Consider the following 19,464-nt stretch of genomic DNA (forward strand, 5'->3'; position numbering starts at 1 on the left):
CGCGAGGCGTTGAATGGAGAAGGGGCGGGGGTGACCGAGGGGAACCTACTCCGCTATCTGCGGCGCGCGCCGGCGGCGGGTCCCGGCCAACCGCCGAATTTAGTAACATCGCCTGCGTCAATCACGCGCCTCGCGTGCGTCAGCGCAGCGCGGCTCCAGGTCCTGCTCCCCCCCTCCAGCCTTTGAATGGATACAATGTAGCAGCGCCCTCCTTCCTTCCGAGGCTGGATTGGAACCCGCGGCAGTGCAGAGACTCGGTTGCTCTCGGCTGGGTCAACTTTCGGGGCATCCTCCCACGATCCTCTCCGCACCACCCTGTATGAATTGGAAGTGGAGGCGGAGAAAGATATACATGCCATATTTACCTATGTGTAGTTTGTTTTCAAGTTTCTGGTCCTAGCTCGAACCTTCGATTCTGAAATGTGCGCTGTCTACGAAGGAATCCTTTATCTCCCCTCGGCGCACCCCGCCCCCCGCCACCGCCCCCGCCACACACACACAAATTGGGACAGGTCAAATATATAAAATGGTATTTGTGATTCAAGCGGACCACATGGGGACCACTCTATCTGCATTGTTTCACTGAAATATTTTCTCCTCTCCAAAAATTCATTTCTGAAAGAGGTTGCGTTCACTCAGCAGCAACCTTTGGGACTAGGGGTCTTTAACTCTGATAAATTTTGTTTTCATCAAGAAATTTACACTTAAATCTATCATTTCCAGGAAGAAATTGCTTTCCCTCATACAGTCACCCAGGCTATCGGCACACCATTTCATGACAAATGTGTCCCAGGAGACCAAAGCAAATCCCCTAGCGAGGGACTGACTAATAAATCCTGTTGATTGATTTCGAAATGTTTAATTTGGGAGATGTGGGCGGAGGGCATCTACAACCATCAAAAAGTGAAAGTGCTAGTTGAGAGTTCCATTTCTGACCCGGTGCTGGGGAGGAGGAATGATTTGCAGTAGTCAGACCCGCTCAGCTGTTCAACACGTGTGTGTTTGTTTTATACACATTGAGTAGTTTCTGCTGCAGCGCGCGTGTGGATGATGGATGTGCACTTCGCTGGGTTATAACGGGTCCAGTTAAGAAACCCACGCCGTACGTGTAAAGAAATCAAACCTTATCCCCGGAACTATCTGCATCCCTGTGTGAAACACGCACCCAGTAAATGATGCGGGGAGGGAGGATTAGCCTGGGCGCAGAGGACCGGAGAGACGTAAACAGCTTTAGAGCCTTTGCATGAGGAAAGTGCAGCTGCACCTCAGGGCGTCTTCGGGCTGGTGCCAGACGCCTTCTGCACCGGCTGCCAGGTCACTGAAGCTGGTCAGAAGCTGGCTGGCGGAGCCTTCCCTTTCGGAAGAGCTGTCCTCTCCCTTACCCCCCTCGCCCTGGCTCCGTGCCTCGGGGCAGCCTCGGAGGCGCGCCAGCAGCACTCCTCCAACTCTACTCCACCCGAGCCTGACAGCTGGGCGGTCCCGCCTGACCCGTGGGCAGGCCGCTGCACCCTCCCGCAGACGCACGCCCTGGAGAGCGGTTCCGCTGCAAAAGGGCTGGCACCGCGGGTCCGAGAAGCCCCCGGTCGGCCGTGCGGCGGAGTTTCCATTGTGCGGCCGTGCGACTGGCCGAGAAACGCGCGCGCGCGCACACGAAGACACACACCCTCCCTCGCACACGCGGAACCGGCTGGGCCAGGGGAGGGAGGAGGAGGGTGACGTAGCGTCCCATGGCGTCACATTGACGTCTCGCATTCCAGGCACTCTATGGAGAGGCCGCTAGGGCTCCTGTGGCATAAATGACGTGCCGAGAGAGCGAGCGAACGCGCAGCCGGGAGAGCGGAGTCTCCTGCCTCCCGCCCCCCACCCCTCCAGCTCCTGCTCCTCCTCCGCTCCCCATACACAGACGCGCTCACACCCGCTCCCTCACTCGCACACACAGACACAAGCGCGCACACACGCTCCGCACACACACTTCGCTCTCCCGCGCGCTCACACCCCTCTTGACCTGAGCCCTTGCTGGTGCAGCGCGGCGCCGCAGCCGGACGCCCCTCCCGGGCTCACTTTGCAACGCTGACGGTGCCGGCAGTGGCCGTGGAGGTGGGAACAGCGGCGGCATCCTCCCCCCTGGTCACAGCCCGAGCCAGGACGCCCGCGGAACCTCTCGGCTGTGCTCTCCCATGAGTCGGGATCGCAGCATCCCCTACCAGCCGCTCACCGCCTCCGGGAGCCGCTGGGCTTGTACACCGCAGCCCTTCCGGGACAGCAGCTGTGACTCCCCACCAGTGCAGATTTCGGGACAGCTCTCTAGAAACTCGCTCTAAAGACGGAACCGCCACAGCACTCAAGTACGTATGAGATTCGCCCAGTTAATAAGGGGACTTGCTAAAAAAGTTGGCTTGCTGGGAAGCGTCGCTCCTGAAATTGACAACTTTGAGTGTGGGGTTCCCTCCCCGACCTTGCCGCCCGGCTCCAGCTTTGCTAGCCCAGCGGCCCATAGGTTCTGATCTGAAACTTTTCCCCTGTAGTGGGCCCGCGGGGATCTCTGGAGCTCGTGGGATTCCTCCCCCACTCGAAGAGGCGAAAAGCCTCTAACAAAGAGGAGGACCGGGATTTGTGCTATAGCGGCTCCAGCGATGTAATTCAGGGTATTTCGGCTCTAGTTGTCATGGTAATGATGCTCTCGGCGGCGGCGGCGGCAGCGGCAGGGAGTTGCAGCTCCGGTGATGAACGGCAGTAATTTTCCTGCCTTTTAAGTAGGATTGAAAATAGGAGCTCTGGTGGGTCCAAGAAAATGTTCCTAATGGTGGCACCGAGCTGGTTCTCTGGAAGGAAGCTTGGGAGGGAAAGGCCTAGGCAGCCGTGGCCAGAGTTTGCAGAGGCACTCGGAGGACCTCAGGAAAGAGGGCGTAATTGTTGGAATGTGGCTTATTGTATTGAAATGAGCCTGGGGTTCCACTAGGCACGTCTGCCTGGCGTCGCTGACATGCCGATTTACACTTTTCCCTTAGGAGGTAAATCGGGTGTAATTGGCGACTCCCGCGCGCTGACACGTGTGGGGACGGTGTCCCTCTCCTCCGGACCTTGGTTCGGTGTGGGAAAGGCATGCTTTACTTTTTCACTGACAGAACTCGCGCTTTTGGAGAAGTTGCTCCGAGTGTTTTACTATTAGTAGAAAGGAAAGTTCTCGGTGGTGAGACGAAAGCGGTCATGCGAGCGCGGTCTGCGGAGACTGACTTCCAAAGGCACCTATCCAACCTGTTGGAAGCCTCGGGGCAGAGGCGAGGAAGAACGCATTTGTCCCTTGATTTCCAAAAACGTTCTTGGAAATTGTCTTTTATTTATTTATGCGTCCGGATTCTCCAGAGCGAAGAGCTGCGAGGAGTTAGTAATCAGAAATGTCGGGCTGTGATCCCAGGGCCTTGCGGTGCCGGGAGATAAGTACAGGGAGCCGTCAGTCATTCCATCACGAGTCCAATGCCGGATCTCCTTTTCCCACGACGGGGAAATATTTTATAGAACCAAGCTGGGGAAAGAAAAAGCTGCCCAACGTGGCTAATGGGCACAATGAATGAAGTTACTTTATTCGAGTTATTTTCGCCGAACAAGATGCTCGCAGAGTTAGTATCAAAGGCTCCTTAGGCCACAGCAACCTCCACGCCCGCTCCGCCCCCACGCCCGGCACCCACCCACCCCGTTCCCTGGGACCGTGCGCTCACAGAAATTCTTCCCCGCGGTTTGTCTCGTCTCCCTCGGTCTTTCTGAGAATCTCAGTCTTTCCCTTTCTGTCAGTCTCTCCTTCGCTGCTCTTGCCCCCGCCCAACCTCCGCCCCCGCTCCCCAGGGTTGGAAACTCCGCAGAGGAGCCCCGGTCACAATGGTGCGTTTCACGGTTTCCTCCACACACTTCACTACGGGGAGGGGAACACGGGGGTGTTCCTTTCGTCTGCCCACGAGAAAGAAAGGGGCTTTGACAGAGGTAGTTATTTCTTACTAATTTATAACCCCAAGGCTCTGTGCTCCTGGCCCCGGCGGCCGCAAACCGGAGCGGCAGAACGTGTTTCCAGGCGCTGAGGCTTTGCCTAGGTAACCGGTCGTTTGTGGCGCGGAGAGAGCGGCGGGGCGCTGGGCTGGGCTGGAGGAAAGGTAGTGTGGGCCCTCCCGCGAACGCTGGGCGCTCGAGGGGAACTCCTTCGTTGGGGAGAGGCGGTCCCCGCCCACCCGAGTTCAGAGGCCTCCCCTCAGAGAACGACTCCGCTTGAAAGGCCCTCGGGGAATGCGGGACGGGATTGCGGGCACCCACTGAAGGGGCGGGTGGGGGATTGCTGGAGACCCCCATTGAAGATGCGGGGAGACGGGAAGCACGCGCTACAGCCATGGGAAGATCCGCTTCTAAGACCCGCTCTACAGCGAGCGAAAGGTTTCCGTCGGAGCAGCTCTGGCTGGGGCTGGGGGTGGCAAGGGAATCCCCCATTTCCTGGCCGTTGAGGGTTACCTGGGCCTGGGGGCTCCGAGTCCCTTTCTCTCTTCCTGCAGGCAAGCCCCGGGCTCAGGGGCGCCAGCAGTCGACCCTCGTGGCCCCGCGCACCTCAGAGGTTTTTGGCTTGGTTTGATTTGGGGGTTTTTCGATGCATGTTCCCACTCTTCGAGCTGTGCCCACCCCGGGCAAAGGGGGCGCTATAGGCCGGAGTTTAGGGCACCCAGTTCCTTCCCTGAGGCCTGCTGAGCTGCGCTTTCAGCTACAAAGTTTCGCTGAGGCTGTGCGCTGAGACGCTGGTCCCGGAGCCGCGGTGGGCGCCCTCAGGAATGTGCCCCCTCTAGGCCGCTGGGTGGCCGGGAGTCTCTAAGCGGCCCACCCTCGAAGACACCGCCCTCTGGGTACAGGGGACCTGCCTTCGCCCGCCCCATCGGCCGCGAACGCCGTCCGCTTCGTCCCCTTGCTTCCAGCGCCAGGCTTCCTTTGCTGTGCCCTTTTGTTTGCTTGACCCCTGGCCCTTGAAACTCGCGGCTAATAGAAGCGAAGCTCCATTAGCATTTAGAATGAAAAGCGCAGACTTTCTTAATTCCTTGGGGCATTCATGCATTCGTTCCGGACCTTGTGCATTTCCTATGCAACGTGTAAAATTTGTATTTGAGGGATGGGGGCGGGCGGAGTTGGAAAATGGCTTTTTTCCGCTAGTGAACACTCACTGACCCCCGTATTCCGGCGGAGCTCGTTCTTCAAGTGTTCTGCTTTCTTCGGTTTTCCTGACTTCGCAAGCTCGAAATCAATTGTGGGGGCAGAGAGATCAATTTCTGGGCGATAACAGGCTGCGCGTTTTTTAGCCTCGGTTCCAGTGCCACAAAACAGTGGTAGGCGCAATGGGTTCGTACAACCTTTCCTCGGCTTCCCCAAGGCTGTGTGATGCTTTTTGCCCAGGGGGACTCCTGTACCATTAATCACCCTTAATTTTATGATAATTCTTTGTAATTAATGTAGCATTTCTAGAGGTCGCCAACCAATTCCCCCAGTCCCCAATGCGCCCAGCCCGGGTCGTAGTGACCCATCCTGGTCTCACTGTGACCTATGTCCTCTCTCCCCGTGCCTGTAGAGCCCACTGTGGAAGAGCGCAGCCCGGCAAGCCCGGGCCCTGAGCCTGGACCCTCAGCGGTGCCGGGGAGCACTGCCGGCACTTCGCCTCACCGGACGTCCGCTGCTCCTACACTCTCAGCCTCCGCTGGAGAGACCCCCAGCCCCACCATTCAGCGCGCAAGATACCCTCCAGGTAGGTACGAAGGCACGACCCTTTTCTCCTCCCTGGCCGAGGGAAGTGGGTGGGGGAACCACACACTCGGCGAGCAGCGTGGTCGATCTGCCCAGTGCCAGGACAGTGACGGCTGGCCGCGAATTTCACAACACAGGTGGCTTCCTCATGGGAAGCTCCTCTGTATACCACACCCTGTTCCTACTGAGTGGAGCAGCCAAATTAAATTAAGCTTGCATTGCTCAAAATTAATTTTCCTAAGAGAAATACAAATACACCAATAGATTAGGGTATATTACACATTTTTATTTCATTTTTGCTCTTCTTTTGTAGTCAGTGTACACATGTAAGAGTTATGGAATCACTTAGAGCAATACTGAGCATTTTCATTTATATACAACTTAAATCATTTGGGTGCAGAAGTTTGGATGATTGAAGCTGGGAGGGAAGGAGAAAAGCATTTGAGCTGAAAACCAAAGAGTAAATTTGAGTTTGGCGAAAGAACAGATTGCACGTTTGGTTTGTACCACCTCTTTACAAATTTGTTAAAGGAATACTAGGTGCAAAGCCTGTGTGGGCACAATAGATAATGCAGATAAATAGAATACAATCCCAGCAAGCTCATCTTCTAGAGAGAAACCTCAGAAGGACACAAATAAGAGCAATAGGAAGGGACTGGCCAGGAAGAATGACAGAAAAGACTAAGGGAGAAATCCTAGAGGTGCTGAAGGGAGAAGGAGAATAGATGAAAGATCAGGCAGTGTTCTTTCTTTTAAATGATTAGCCTTTCATTTCATCCCAGCAACTGGACAGCAAGATAAGTAACTGGACTTCAAACTAGTGAGTGTATTTTTAAGGCCCTGCTTGTTAAAGAAAAGCTTGAACTGGCCTCTCCTCATCACTGCTTCTTCCAACAGGCCCTCATCACCTTTTTTCAAGTCAAGATTTCATCCCATACATGCATGACTCAATCAGATTTGGAAATGTGGGTAAGAGAAAGATGTCAAAGGAAATGTGAAGTATTCACTTCTCTATTAGTCACACCTTTTACACCATAGACTCCAAAGAGGCGTTAAGCACCTGGTTTTCCTTTGGCTCAGAAAAACCAACCACCAGAAACCACCGTTTTTTTACCATTTATATTTAGCCATAAAGAAAGGAAAATAATTAGATAAATCATCCACAACATCTAATAATTCTCAGAGCCTTCTCACTCAGTTCAGCCTCTCTGAACAATAGTAAGCACCCTGGATACCAGCCACTTTGGGGGCAACATAGTCAAACTGGCAGAGAAATCAAGTCTATTCAGAAACTGCTTTTTTCTTTATCGGGGTACTAATTCTAGTGTCATAAGGAAATACCAATACTAACTTGCCTATTATAATAGTTATAAACTGTTATCACAAAACAGCCACTGATTTGTTTTATTAGTTAGAATTGGGATATATATGTGTGTGTGTATATATATATATATATATATGGGTGGGTGTTTTGTTGCAGCTGCTGATCTTTTTCTTTGCAGATGGTATAAACACCCCCGAGTCCATTTCCTGGGCCTATGTCCCCACCTAGCTGACTGAAGTTATCAACAGGGGTCCAGTTTGTGCAGGCTGCTAGCCCTATTGGAGGAGTGGGGAGGGGGTGGGAGAAAGCAACCACAACGTGTGTGGGCAGCCTCAATTGGCACTCATAAAATGTTAGAATGTCAACTCTCTCCCTTGGCCACTAAATCTCTCACAGGGTAGCTTTTTTTTGACTAACTTAGGTTTACAAATCAATGTGTGTGCCTTGGGGGACCAATGGCCTCTTTCCCCCCAAATAAACCGCTGGCTTTCTCTTTGTCCTCCTAGGTTATAGCTGAGGAGGCCACTCCAATTAGTTTACAGGACTCAACGCCTCTTTTTAAAAACATCTGTGAGCTTATGAGGAAAGACTTCAAGTTTCCCAAATCTGGTGGAGGACAGGGCAAGGGAGGGAAGATAGGCACAGAGGTCCACAGGTCAGGTTTTGGCACCCCTTTGTCAAGAATTCAGCTTCCTTACTAGGGATGAAGTAAATAAGTGTGGGGCTTTGTGTCTGTGCTACCAGGAGGAGGACAGGATGACACTTCCTCTCTATTTCCCAGATTAGAGAACAGTGAACTCAGTGCTGCCTGTTGGCTAGAAAACAAGTGTTAACTTGCTTCTGAGAGACCCTTTTCTCGGTCCCTGCAGATATGCCCTGCGTCCAAGCCCAATATAGCCCTTCGCCTCCAGGTTCCAGTTATGCTGCGCAGACATACAGCTCGGAATACACCACGGAGATCATGAACCCTGACTACACCAAGCTGACCATGGACCTCGGCAGCACTGAGATCACGGCTACGGCCACCACGTCCCTGCCCAGTATCAGTACCTTCGTCGAGGGCTACTCGAGCAACTACGAACTCAAGCCCTCCTGCGTGTACCAAATGCAGCGGCCCTTGATCAAAGTGGAAGAGGGGCGGGCGCCCAGCTACCACCACCATCACCACCACCACCACCACCACCACCACCATCACCAGCAGCAGCATCAACAGCCATCCATTCCTCCCGCCTCCAGCCCAGAGGACGAGGTGCTCCCCAGCACCTCCATGTACTTCAAACAGTCTCCACCGTCCACCCCCACCACGCCGGCCTTCCCCCCGCAGGCGGGGGCGCTATGGGACGACGCGCTGCCCTCGGCGCCCGGCTGCATTGCGCCCGGCTCGCTGCTGGACCCGCCGATGAAGGCGGTGCCTACGGTGGCCGGCGCGCGCTTCCCGCTCTTCCACTTCAAGCCCTCGCCGCCGCACCCCCCCGCGCCCAGCCCGGCCGGCGGCCACCACCTCGGCTACGACCCGACGGCCGCTGCCGCGCTCAGCCTGCCTCTGGGAGCCGCAGCTGCCGCGGGCAGCCAGGTCGCCGCGCTGGAGGGCCACCCGTACGGGCTGCCGCTGGCCAAGAGGGCGGCCCCGCTGGCCTTCCCGCCTCTCGGCCTCACGCCCTCTCCTACCGCGTCCAGCCTGCTGGGCGAGAGTCCCAGCCTGCCGTCGCCGCCCAACAGGAGCTCGTCGTCCGGCGAGGGCACGTGTGCAGTGTGCGGGGACAATGCCGCCTGCCAGCACTACGGCGTGCGCACCTGCGAGGGCTGCAAGGGCTTCTTCAAGGTGAGCGCTCGGCGTCCCCTCCCCTCCGCACCCAGACCCCTCACTGAAGGGAGCTTCTAAGTGGGTGTAGGAGCATCCTTGTTCTTCCCTGTTTGAGAGCTGTAATCGGTGCATCGTGCTTTATTGCAGCCCTTCCTAGCACCTTCACATCCATTTTCTCAGGGACTTTCTACTGAGGTCCATGTACAGCAGGCCACCCCAGACGGACTCCGAGGGGTCCCTGAACCTCCTGGCCGGACACTGCCCTATGAACATTTTTCTGGAGAGCTTTCAGCAGAGTCTTAAAAGGACCTGTGACTTCGAAAATGCAAAAACCTCATTGCTTTGTCTGTCCATCCAGGGTGTCTGAGGGGATAGGTTGTGCATACCAAGCCCTGGACATTTGTGTCTCATTTAATCCTTACAGTAAGAGCTGGGGCTCTAGAGTCAGACACATCCAAGATTGAATTCTGGCCACTCACTAGCTATTTTTAGTAACAGTGTTTTAAAGGTAGATATTAATTATCCTTGTTTTGTAGATGAGGATGTTGAGGTTTGAAGAAGTTAATCAGCTGCCTCAGGACACACCTTCAGAGAAGGGAGATGGAGGCAGGGTACCAACCCATGTTTGTGTGACCCCAAAGTCCACTCCCTTTTCACAATTCTGCAGCTCTGGGAGACGGGACAACTGTCTTCTTCTGTGGAAAGAGGCAGCTCTTTCCATAGAAGATAGAACTTGGGGTCTTGTGTCCTCTAGGAACTTTTCCCTACCTCTGTACCATATACAGTGCCAGGTGTAGACATAGTTCATTCCCTCATAGGCCTATCGGAGAAATTTTCCAGTGGGAGGGCCATCAGCCCGCCCCATATTTTACCCACGAGGAAGCTGAGGCCTGGAGCGGTGAAGCCTTATGCAGGCTGTAAGCAGTGATTTAGCTGCCCATGAGATGTTTCCAGCTGATTTCCCCTGACTCCTGAGTTCAGTGTTATTTCTGCCACTTAGGGAAAAGACCTTGCTCTTTTGCTGTGCTACCTTTTGCTATTGACTCCCAGACTTTATCAGACACTTACTTCTGTGCCATCCTTCTCACTCCCCACCCCACTGGCCATTATTTCAGTCATTTACAAACCCACACAAATTATTCCCTATCCTCTAGTGCTGGACAGGGTAGAGAGAAAGAGGAAGCGCGATGCTGATTGGGTAACTTGGATTTGGGAGGCCAATAGGATATATCTGTGAGCACACCAGAATTGGAGAGAGAAGATTCAAATAGAAGACCTTAATCTTCCACCTTCCAGTTGTATCATGTTGGGCATGACCCTTCATTCTAGGCCTGTTTCCGTATCAGTGAATAAAACTCAGAGAAGGGCTGTGTATTCAATGAGATGAAATATATATGAAAGCACTTTATAATCTTTAAAGGGCTATACAAATAGTTCATTATTAAACAAAAGCTATAAAGTATTTGTAAAAATACACATTTGTGGAGGGATATACATAGCAACAAGCAACAGTTATTTTTGATCTTCAGATACTAATCATATCACTACTTGAGTTCTGCAGATAAACAAGAAAATGTTTGTGGAAAAACTGCAGTATGTTAAGTGCCATACAGATATTCGGGATTATGATGTTTTAAATGCAGAATCTTGGTTATTTTATTTTATTTTGTAGCCACTGAGTTTAGCCATTTTTTGTCTTAATTACTCAAGCTTTATCAGAGCTACTTTCAAGTAACTGCATTCCTTTAGCAGATTTGATTTTTACAGGATTTCAGTGGAAAATGCTGAAGGACAGTGAAACTGGCAGCAGAAGGGGGAAAAGAAAAAAACAAGAATTATGAATAATCTACAAATATAATTATCCCTAAATAATTGAGAGTTGACCAAAATACCAGAGTGGTAATACATTCTGAGTCTAGAAATGTCAATTAAGTGTTCCCCAACAGCTTCCCTTTTCTGCAGCAATCCCTTGAAAACAAATCTATACTTGAAAGGGTGGGGGCAAGATGGGGGAGAACCACCCCACAGATCTGTTAATTAAGGGAACCGGAGCGGGTTTTACCCAGTGGCTTTCTACCATTAAATTGAGTTCTTTAAAAATGTGACATGAAGTGCAGTTAATGATAGGAATTCGGTGATTGAACCATAACGATCTCTCCCTGTCCTTAAACTGTGCACACACACAAATGTACGAAAGGCTTCAGGTTATTGGGAAAATGTATACCTGAAGCAAAATGCCATCAGCACTCAAATTGGCATACAGCCTTGAGGATGATGGCAAGAAATAGAGTGTTAGAAATTACTGCATGTTCAATGAAAGCTTTATTCAGGAAATACACGTTTCCTACCCTTACAGACTGCTAAGAATTTAAATGCTGGAACCTCAGAAGTATGCCTGTGTTTCAGAATTTTGCATTTTAAACTAAAGTCACCTACTATGGTGGGGGAGACATGTCTTAGACTTGAGATAGGTTGGCTTTGTTACATTAAGTTTTATATAAGCAATCTAGAAACTATCCCTTAAAATGAAATTAAAAGGTAACAGGGTAAAACTGAAACATGGGGGTTGAGAATGACTGAAAGTAAAGGTTGAAAGCGAATCTAGATATTTGAACACAAAATAGATCACGAAGCCCAAGTTACCTGGATTTATTTTCTTTTTTTTTTTTTAATGCAGCCCAGGCTTCCAAAATAAATTTCAACTTTCTGCTCTATTTGGAGTTGTATAGATCCAGGTAATTTCTGAATAGTTTCACCCTAAGTGGTAAAAATACATTCATTTGCACATATGTTTTCAATTTAAAAAGCAAGCATTTGTTTAAATTTGGAGGATGAAATATGTTTATTTCTCCATGTGTCATTTCCAAATTATATGGATTCTGAAAAATCCAACATCATTTTTCTATCCAAGCTTAAGTTTTATTATGTTTTTTACAATATGGTTATTGAGTCTATGTCAATAGACATTTATGAAATGACCTATTAATAGGAATTTTCACTGAAAATATATGGCTCTCATATATCTTTCTTTGTCTCTTTTTCTTTTGTCCCTTGAGGTTTTTTGTTTTCTTCCTTGGATATAATAATGCTTTGTAATAACTGCTTTTAAGATTTTGCTTTGAAAAATCAGGAATGGACTGTTTATCATATATGGTCTTTAAAGATAAAATAAGCTATACAGGTTGATTAAATGCATTATTTTGCATTAAAACATTATTTCCTATATGTTTTAATTAGAAAAATCCTGATTTTGCTTTTTATGATTTCATCTCTGTTGGGTAACAAAGCCAGTTACTGTGATATTTGACTTACAATAGTGATAGCAAACAAAGTACATCCCAGATAATTTTGATTTTATTTTAATAAGGTCAGCAATAATCAGGGGAGTGGAACAAGTAGAAAATTGTTCCCAAAGGGATATTAAAAGTGGAGATAATCTAATTCTCCAAGGTATGATATGTTGACCTGGTAATTTCAGATATGATTTTATCATTCAGAGTTGGGTGTCTCCTGAGACTTGCTTTAGAACAATCTGAGATGATTTTCATTGTCAGCGGCTAACACTAATAAAATTGTTTTTCCTGCAGGCTAGCGTGTTAGGAAATTAAATTTATCGAATTATACGAATTGCACTGTCGCTTTTCACATTGTAATTAAAATACATCTTGTCAGGTCCTACCTCTTTCCAGAAACTATCAGTTGACTATCTTGTATTATATTTTTTCAGAGAACAGTACAGAAAAATGCAAAATATGTTTGCCTGGCAAATAAAAACTGCCCAGTAGACAAGAGACGTCGAAACCGATGTCAGTACTGTCGATTTCAGAAGTGTCTCAGTGTTGGAATGGTAAAAGAAGGTATGGATATAATGCTTTTTACGCAGTTTACTTATACGTATTCTCAGAAATCACTGAAAAAAGTTAATATTTACATTGGGATGGTGAATTTTACTAGTTCCTTTTTCCTTTCAACATTTTATTTTTATCATATATATCTACATTTTAAAATAACTTAGGACTATTTATTCTAATTTCTCAAAATTAATAGAGGACTTGTATACATACATCTTTGCTCTATTTAAGAAGGAGACTTTTAGGGCTAATTCATTACCAAATGTAAATATGGGTGGCTTTTATGCTGCTTGTTTCAACTCTCATGAAATCATTGTGTGAATATTATTCCAAACTTATTACCACTTTTAAACGGTTGGTCTCATTAATGATTGCTCAACTGTAATGTGTTTTTATTCCTTTTTGTGATTTATGGTCATTCAGTCCATAATCTTTGAAGATTGTTTTCTTTGTCTCTTTTGGCATCAGTTGTCCGTACAGATAGTCTGAAAGGGAGGAGAGGTCGTCTGCCTTCCAAACCAAAGAGCCCATTACAACAGGAACCTTCTCAGCCCTCTCCACCTTCTCCTCCAGTCTGCATGATGAATGCCCTTGTCCGAGCTTTAACAGACTCAACACCCAGAGATCTTGATTATTCCAGAGTAAGTTTTATGATTTCCTTCTTTCAAATGAATGATCAGGGTCTCTTATTTATGGCTACTAGTAATAAGAGTTGATGGATGATTTTGTGTCTGGCATCATGTTAGACACTTTTCATACTTTTTCTGTATTTCTCGCTTCATTTAGCAATTCAATGCATCCATTGCACCAAATAATTTTTGCCTTATTGAATCTCTAAATGCCTTAACAAATGACCCTGACAGTGCTGCACCTGTCATACACATTGTTGCAGGATTCCTGGTGGTTGTGCCAATGAAAATCTGCACAGGTGAACTACAATTTGTAGATTTCTCTCATGATCTAGACAAAGTGACTACTGTTTTTTTTCATATTGTGTTCAAACCATCTGGGTGAGCCTCAAGTTATTCTTAAGCAGTTTATCCAATTGCATCAGCATTGATTGACCTGGTGCTTATTCAGAGGGATTAGACCATTGGTGGAGAGGAGCGAGCTCTGGCTGTGACATCAGATGTCAGGAGGACTCGGACGGAAAGCCACCTCTGCTGCTTCCTGCCTGTGTCACCTGGTTCCTGCTTTTGGCTCTCTCCTGCCTACGGTGGAGATGATTACAATATTTAACCTCAGAGGGGTGTTCTGAACACCAGTCGCACAAGAATGATGGTTGTGAAAACGTTTTTAAGAGCATAAATGATTGGTGTTGTTATAGTTAAGTCAACCAAAACATATCAACATTTTTATTTCCTATGGGATATAGTAAAATCCCATCAGTCTGAACCCTGCAAATTCCTCAAAATTTGGATACCACAGAGAAGAACCATGAGAAAGGGTTTTCTGAGCAAATGAATAAACAGCTCTGTAAGGCAATTTTTTTAAAGGACTTAGAAAAGCAAACTTCTAGCAAAACAGGGTCTCAATGACTAGGGAAGGGAAGGAAAAAAATATCACAATTATTGAGCAGTTTCTATATGCTAGACATTGTGGTACATTATCTCATTTAATCCTTTAAACCACCATGAACTGTAGGCATCATTATCCCTCCTACCTGAAGAAAAAACAAAACAAAACAAAAAACAACACCTTAGAAATACAGCTTGCACTCAGATAAAGAAATACCAGTCCAGAGGCCCCCAGTCGGTTGATCTGTCTTGGTAGCTACTACCAAACTGCCCTCCCCAGGTCTAATCAGTGTTTCAAGCTTCTGGCTGAATGGCTGGCAAACAGTGTGTGTCCCTGCTATGTGCCCTTCTCTTAGGTTGCAGTGTTGATAGAAATGATTAGTGTACCTGCTGTGATCCTCTTTCCCTCTTCCCCACTCTCATTATAGGCTGCGAAGCCTCCTCTCTGCACCTGATCACAAAACATCATATGAGAAGCATGGTAGATCCTTAGCATCAAAGGCTGAGGACTCTTATTCTGATTATAAGTAGTGGCTCTTGACTACAATCAAGTCTCAAATAATAGTGTAACAGAATAAAGCAGAATAATAAAACTAAGTTAACAGTTTAGGCTTCTTTGGAATCACGCGGGCCTAGATGAAAATCCCAACACTGTAATTTACTATCTAAGTGACCTTGAGCAACTGATTACACCTTTTGATTGCTCAGTTTTCTCTTCTGTGTTGTGGGGTAATAGCAATATCTACTTCCTGGGGTTGTTTGTGAAGATTAATTACAATTACAGTTGTCAAAGCTTTAGCGCAGTGCCCTGTATGTTATTTCCTTGGCCAAACTTTCTTACTCTGCCATTTGTTGAATGTCCTAATGAGCACAAACACTACACATTAGGTGTCAGGCAGAAGAACACTCTTGAGGTAAGTATTATGATCTCTATTTCACAGATAAGGAAATTTAAACTGGGAGAATCTAAAGCGCTGACTTGCCCAAGGTCACTGAACTAATATGCAGCAGAGACAGAATTAGGAGCCAAGTATATTAGGAGCCAAGTGTATGGAACCTAAAATCTGTGCTCCTAAATACCAGCCTTCACTGCCTCTCTACTTCCAGTGAGAGTAGGTGCTAGAAAAGTATGCAGAAATGAAGAGTTCTCCTCCCAGAAGCACCCTGGCCTCTCCATATGCAATTCATCTGAATTAGTGAAGCTTCTTAGCATTGCCTAGGCTAAGGCTATAGCACGCAATCTGACATTGTTCCAGGGCATTTGAAAGCACAATAGATGGTCACTTCAGATAATTTAGGCCTCAAAAGTGATTTTTTGGCCCCCAATTATCCAATTATGAGTCTACATGGCCTAATTAGTCATTCAATGGCAAACCTTTCCCAGCACTTTGAGTTGTCCCAGCTGGGAACTGTCTCCACACTGAAAAATCAATCTAGTATGTTTGCTTGCCTCTGCACCATTCAGTCTGTTAGTCTAGAGTCATCATCCTCATCAACAAACATTTATCCAATTTAATTGTTAGCTTTGTCCAAAATAGCAGATTGACCATGCCAGAGTCTAGGTCACATTGGTACTACCTTTGGGGCCTGGCTCAATTTTGCAAAGCATATTTATTTTAATTGCATTATTTTGGAATCAGGTTGAACCTCATAACTTGGATTCCCCTGCTTTTAGATAGCATTACACAATTATCAAAAATTGGACCCAAATCAACTAAATTAAAAGACTTTTTAAAAATACAGTGAGTTTTCATCAAAAACTTGGATGAAAGCATAGGAGCATGCTGATCACATTTGCAAATGACAGAAAGCTGGGAGGGATCGCTAATATGATGGATGTCAGTATCAACATTCAGAGTGATCTCGACAGGTTGGAACAGGAAGGGCTGAAACCATCACAAAGAAAGTTAACAAAAATAAATGTGAAGCTCGGCATTTAGAATTTAAACAAATGGGAGAGCCTTGGCTTGTCAGTGGTTCATGTTAAGAAGATCTGGGGAGTTTATTCCATATACACTCAAAATGAACCAACAAAGAACGTGTGTGGTAGAAGGGAGGGATGCCACATTACCTTCAGCTGCAGTAGTAGAAGTATGGGACCAGACCCAAGTTGATGATGGTTGCATGGACTCTGTCCTGTCAGACTGTACTTCACAGATTGAGTTCAGTTCTAAGCTGGGATTTACTGTTTCTGGGAACTTGTAATGAATGACTGGGGGAAATGGAAATATGTAGGCAGGAAGGGAAAAGATTTGGTGAAATTGGGTCACTCTTTTGCCCTGTGGCAAAAAGAACTATTCTCCCAAAGACAGATCTGGAGAGAGAAGGAGGGGGGCCTCTTCCCACTCACTTGTCTAATAACAAGTATTGACCATACTAGCTGCTGTGGAAGTGTGAGTTCATCAACACAAGGAGTAATTAAGGTAGTTTTAGTTTTAGCTTTTTGGGGAACCCCCATACTGTTTTCCATAATGGCTATACTAATTTACATTCTCATCAGCAGTATATGAGTGCTCCCCTTTCTCTACATCCTCACCAGCATTTATTTTTTGTCTTTTTAATAATAATCATTCTAACTGGGATGAGATGATATGTCCTTGTGGTTTGGATTTGCATCTTCCTGTTGATTTGTGATGTTGAGCATTTTTAAACATGCCTGTTGGCTATTTCTATGTCTTGTTTTGAAAAATGTCTATTTAGGTTTTTTACCTATATTTTAAATAGATTATTTTTTTCTGCTATTGAGTTGAATTCCTTATATCTTCTGGTTATTAATCCCTTGTCGGATGGATAGCTTGCAGATATTTTCTCCCGTTCTGTAGTATTTCACTTTTTAAATTGTTTCCTTTGCTGACCATCACATATATTCTTACATAATTTCACTAAGGCTCTAGGTCGGTGTGGTATTATTTATGGTTTGAGTAATTTTCTTAATACTGTCATTCACTGAAATTCGATTTTCATAATACCTTCCTTCTTAAAGTTTTACATATACAAATTCATAGAACTGGAGTGACCTTGGGATCATCTAATCCAAGTCCCATATTTTCAGAAAAGTAAATTAAGGCTTAAAGGGGTTAACTGGCTTGTCTATTGTCGGTGACAGAGTAGAAGACAAAATCCAGATCTCATCACTCAAAGTAGTATGTTTCTATTTTATCATACTGTCACTTCTGTTTAATGACAATTTATTATATTTTTGAACATACAAACTTTATTAAATATTTTAAAATTACAATAATGGTAATACATTTCCATAGGGTTTTTTTTTTAAAGGCAAACCATTTACAAGTGGATAAAATGAAAAACGAAAGTCTCTGCTTCATTTATAGCTGCCTGATCCCACTCCTTAGCAGTATTTTAGTGTGTATCCATAATTTATTACATTATAAATAAGAATTTTCGCTGCCAACTTTGAGAGTTGATTTGAGCCCTACAATTTATTAAAGATTCTAGATTCCCCCAATGAGTCAGGTCAATAGAGAAAGGAGGAAATGTGTTGCCAGCCCAGTATGTTTTAATCTTCATGTACTAGCATGTGTTCCTGTAAGGTAGTAAGTGAGCAGTTTTCTCCATTTGTGGGAATGGGAGGTGGAGGGATTTTGTTCCAAGTCACAGAGGAAATGAATGTTTTAGAGGCCAGAAAGAGCTCCTGAGTTCTGTGAAGCGTTCCTGGCTCTGGGACCTTCAGTTCTCCTTTGGGCCAAACTTCTCTCCCTCAAAAGTGAGCTCAGATCATTGTACATCAGTGCAGTCAAAACATGTCACATTTGATTTGTCTCTCCTCAAAATGTTGCTATTCTCTGCACCACAGTTGCTTTTAATTTAGCCATACAAGTATGTATAGATACTGGGCTTGGCTTCAGAGCCTGCATAATTACTAATGAGAAAACATACTTAGTGTCCTCATTAGTTGATCATTTCAAGTATTTTTCAGCATACTAGGATGGTTTTCTGGTAATCAGTGCCACTTAATGGAGTAACAGACTTGCAAATACAAGAGATACTGCTCAGATAAAACCAGGCACCAGCAAATGGCATTTAAATGTGTTCACAAGATAGCCTATGAAACAATGTGGCTTAAGACACATTAGATCTACAAGGTAAACAGAATGAAGCTGCAAAAAGAGTGGTTTCATGAAGCATCTCAGAAGACCCTCTCAAATTGTTACCAATTCACTAGATGATTTCAGGCCAGTTCCCGCTCCTCTGTGGGCCACAGTTACCTGATCCAAATGGTAAAGAGATTAAGCTAAATCCATTCCCATTATCTCCTCCAGCCTTCTCATTCCCTGATATTCTGACCATAATATTAAAACCTGCTGTAGTTCCACTGTGAGTACAAGTCTGCATTTCCTAAAACATGGTGCCCAGACTGCTCCTACCAGAAAGAGCTGGGGTGTTTGCTTTAAAATGCAGATTCCCAGGCCACACCCTCTCAGACATACTGAATTAGGACTGGGAAGAAGGAGAGGCAGGCAAAAATCTGTATTTTAAAAAGTGCCATTGGATGATTCTTTGGCACACTAAGGTTTGAGAACCATTGATATAGTTTATAATAACAACTCCATTTTACCTTGAATTTTCCAGCTTTTCATGGGATTGAGAAGGGATGAGCAATAGAGATATAAATTTTCCTAAAAGCAATTAGTTCATTTGACAAATATTTATTGAATGGCTGCTAGGTAGTAGGCACTGTTCCAGGGCAATGGACACATTGCTGAGTAAGGCAAAGCCCTTATCCACATGAACCTTACATACCAGTAAAGGAGAAAAAGAGTAAACAAATATACAATTGTAGTGATGTCATTGTGGGAGGAGAGGTGTCTTTCACTTTTTGCTTTTTGGAGTGAGGGGCATAGAGTTAGATCAGCAAAGAAAAATTTGGGGGGAAATATATTCATTGCCAATTGTTTTCATTGCCAATTTTTAAAATGTCACTTTTTAAAGTGTAAGAACCTAAGAATATGTATACATAGTTTGACTTATACACTGATCACATCTAAAATTTTCAGAGCTATAGTTGAGAAAAGTAGCATTTTAAGGGGAGAAAAACGTGTCCTTAGCATAGTCTACATACTTAGCCAGGGCTGAAAGTGAGATCGAGTAAATATTAGATTCCACTCTGCTGTTAAAGCCTCACATCACTAATTTTTGAGGGGTGATGTTTTCCATGAGTCTCACTTAATTTCTACACAAATATCTCAT

At 46.0% G+C, this 19,464-nt stretch overlaps 1 protein-coding gene across 2 annotated transcripts in view; it reads left to right on the forward strand.

The window, feature by feature from the left end:
* The first annotated feature begins 1,792 nt into the window (after positions 1–1,792).
* The window catches only part of NR4A3 (nuclear receptor subfamily 4, group A, member 3), a 43,539-nt gene continuing 25,867 nt past the window's right edge, over positions 1,793–19,464 (forward strand). The window contains exons 1-6 of one of the 2 annotated variants that reach the window (XM_011965203.1): positions 1,793–2,345; positions 5,588–5,761; positions 6,658–6,729; positions 7,954–8,906; positions 12,616–12,745; positions 13,208–13,380. In XM_011965203.1, the coding sequence (XP_011820593.1) occupies positions 6,699–6,729; positions 7,954–8,906; positions 12,616–12,745; positions 13,208–13,380 (1,287 nt within the window). In that variant the 5' untranslated portion in view covers positions 1,793–2,345; positions 5,588–5,761; positions 6,658–6,698. The remainder of the gene's footprint in view (positions 2,346–5,587; positions 5,762–6,657; positions 6,730–7,953; positions 8,907–12,615; positions 12,746–13,207; positions 13,381–19,464) is intronic. The other variant, XM_011965213.1, reaches the window with a different exon arrangement.

This window comes from Mandrillus leucophaeus, unplaced genomic scaffold (assembly GCF_000951045.1).
Source record: "Mandrillus leucophaeus isolate KB7577 unplaced genomic scaffold, Mleu.le_1.0 Scaffold1181, whole genome shotgun sequence".
Lineage (NCBI taxonomy): Eukaryota > Metazoa > Chordata > Mammalia > Primates > Cercopithecidae > Mandrillus > Mandrillus leucophaeus.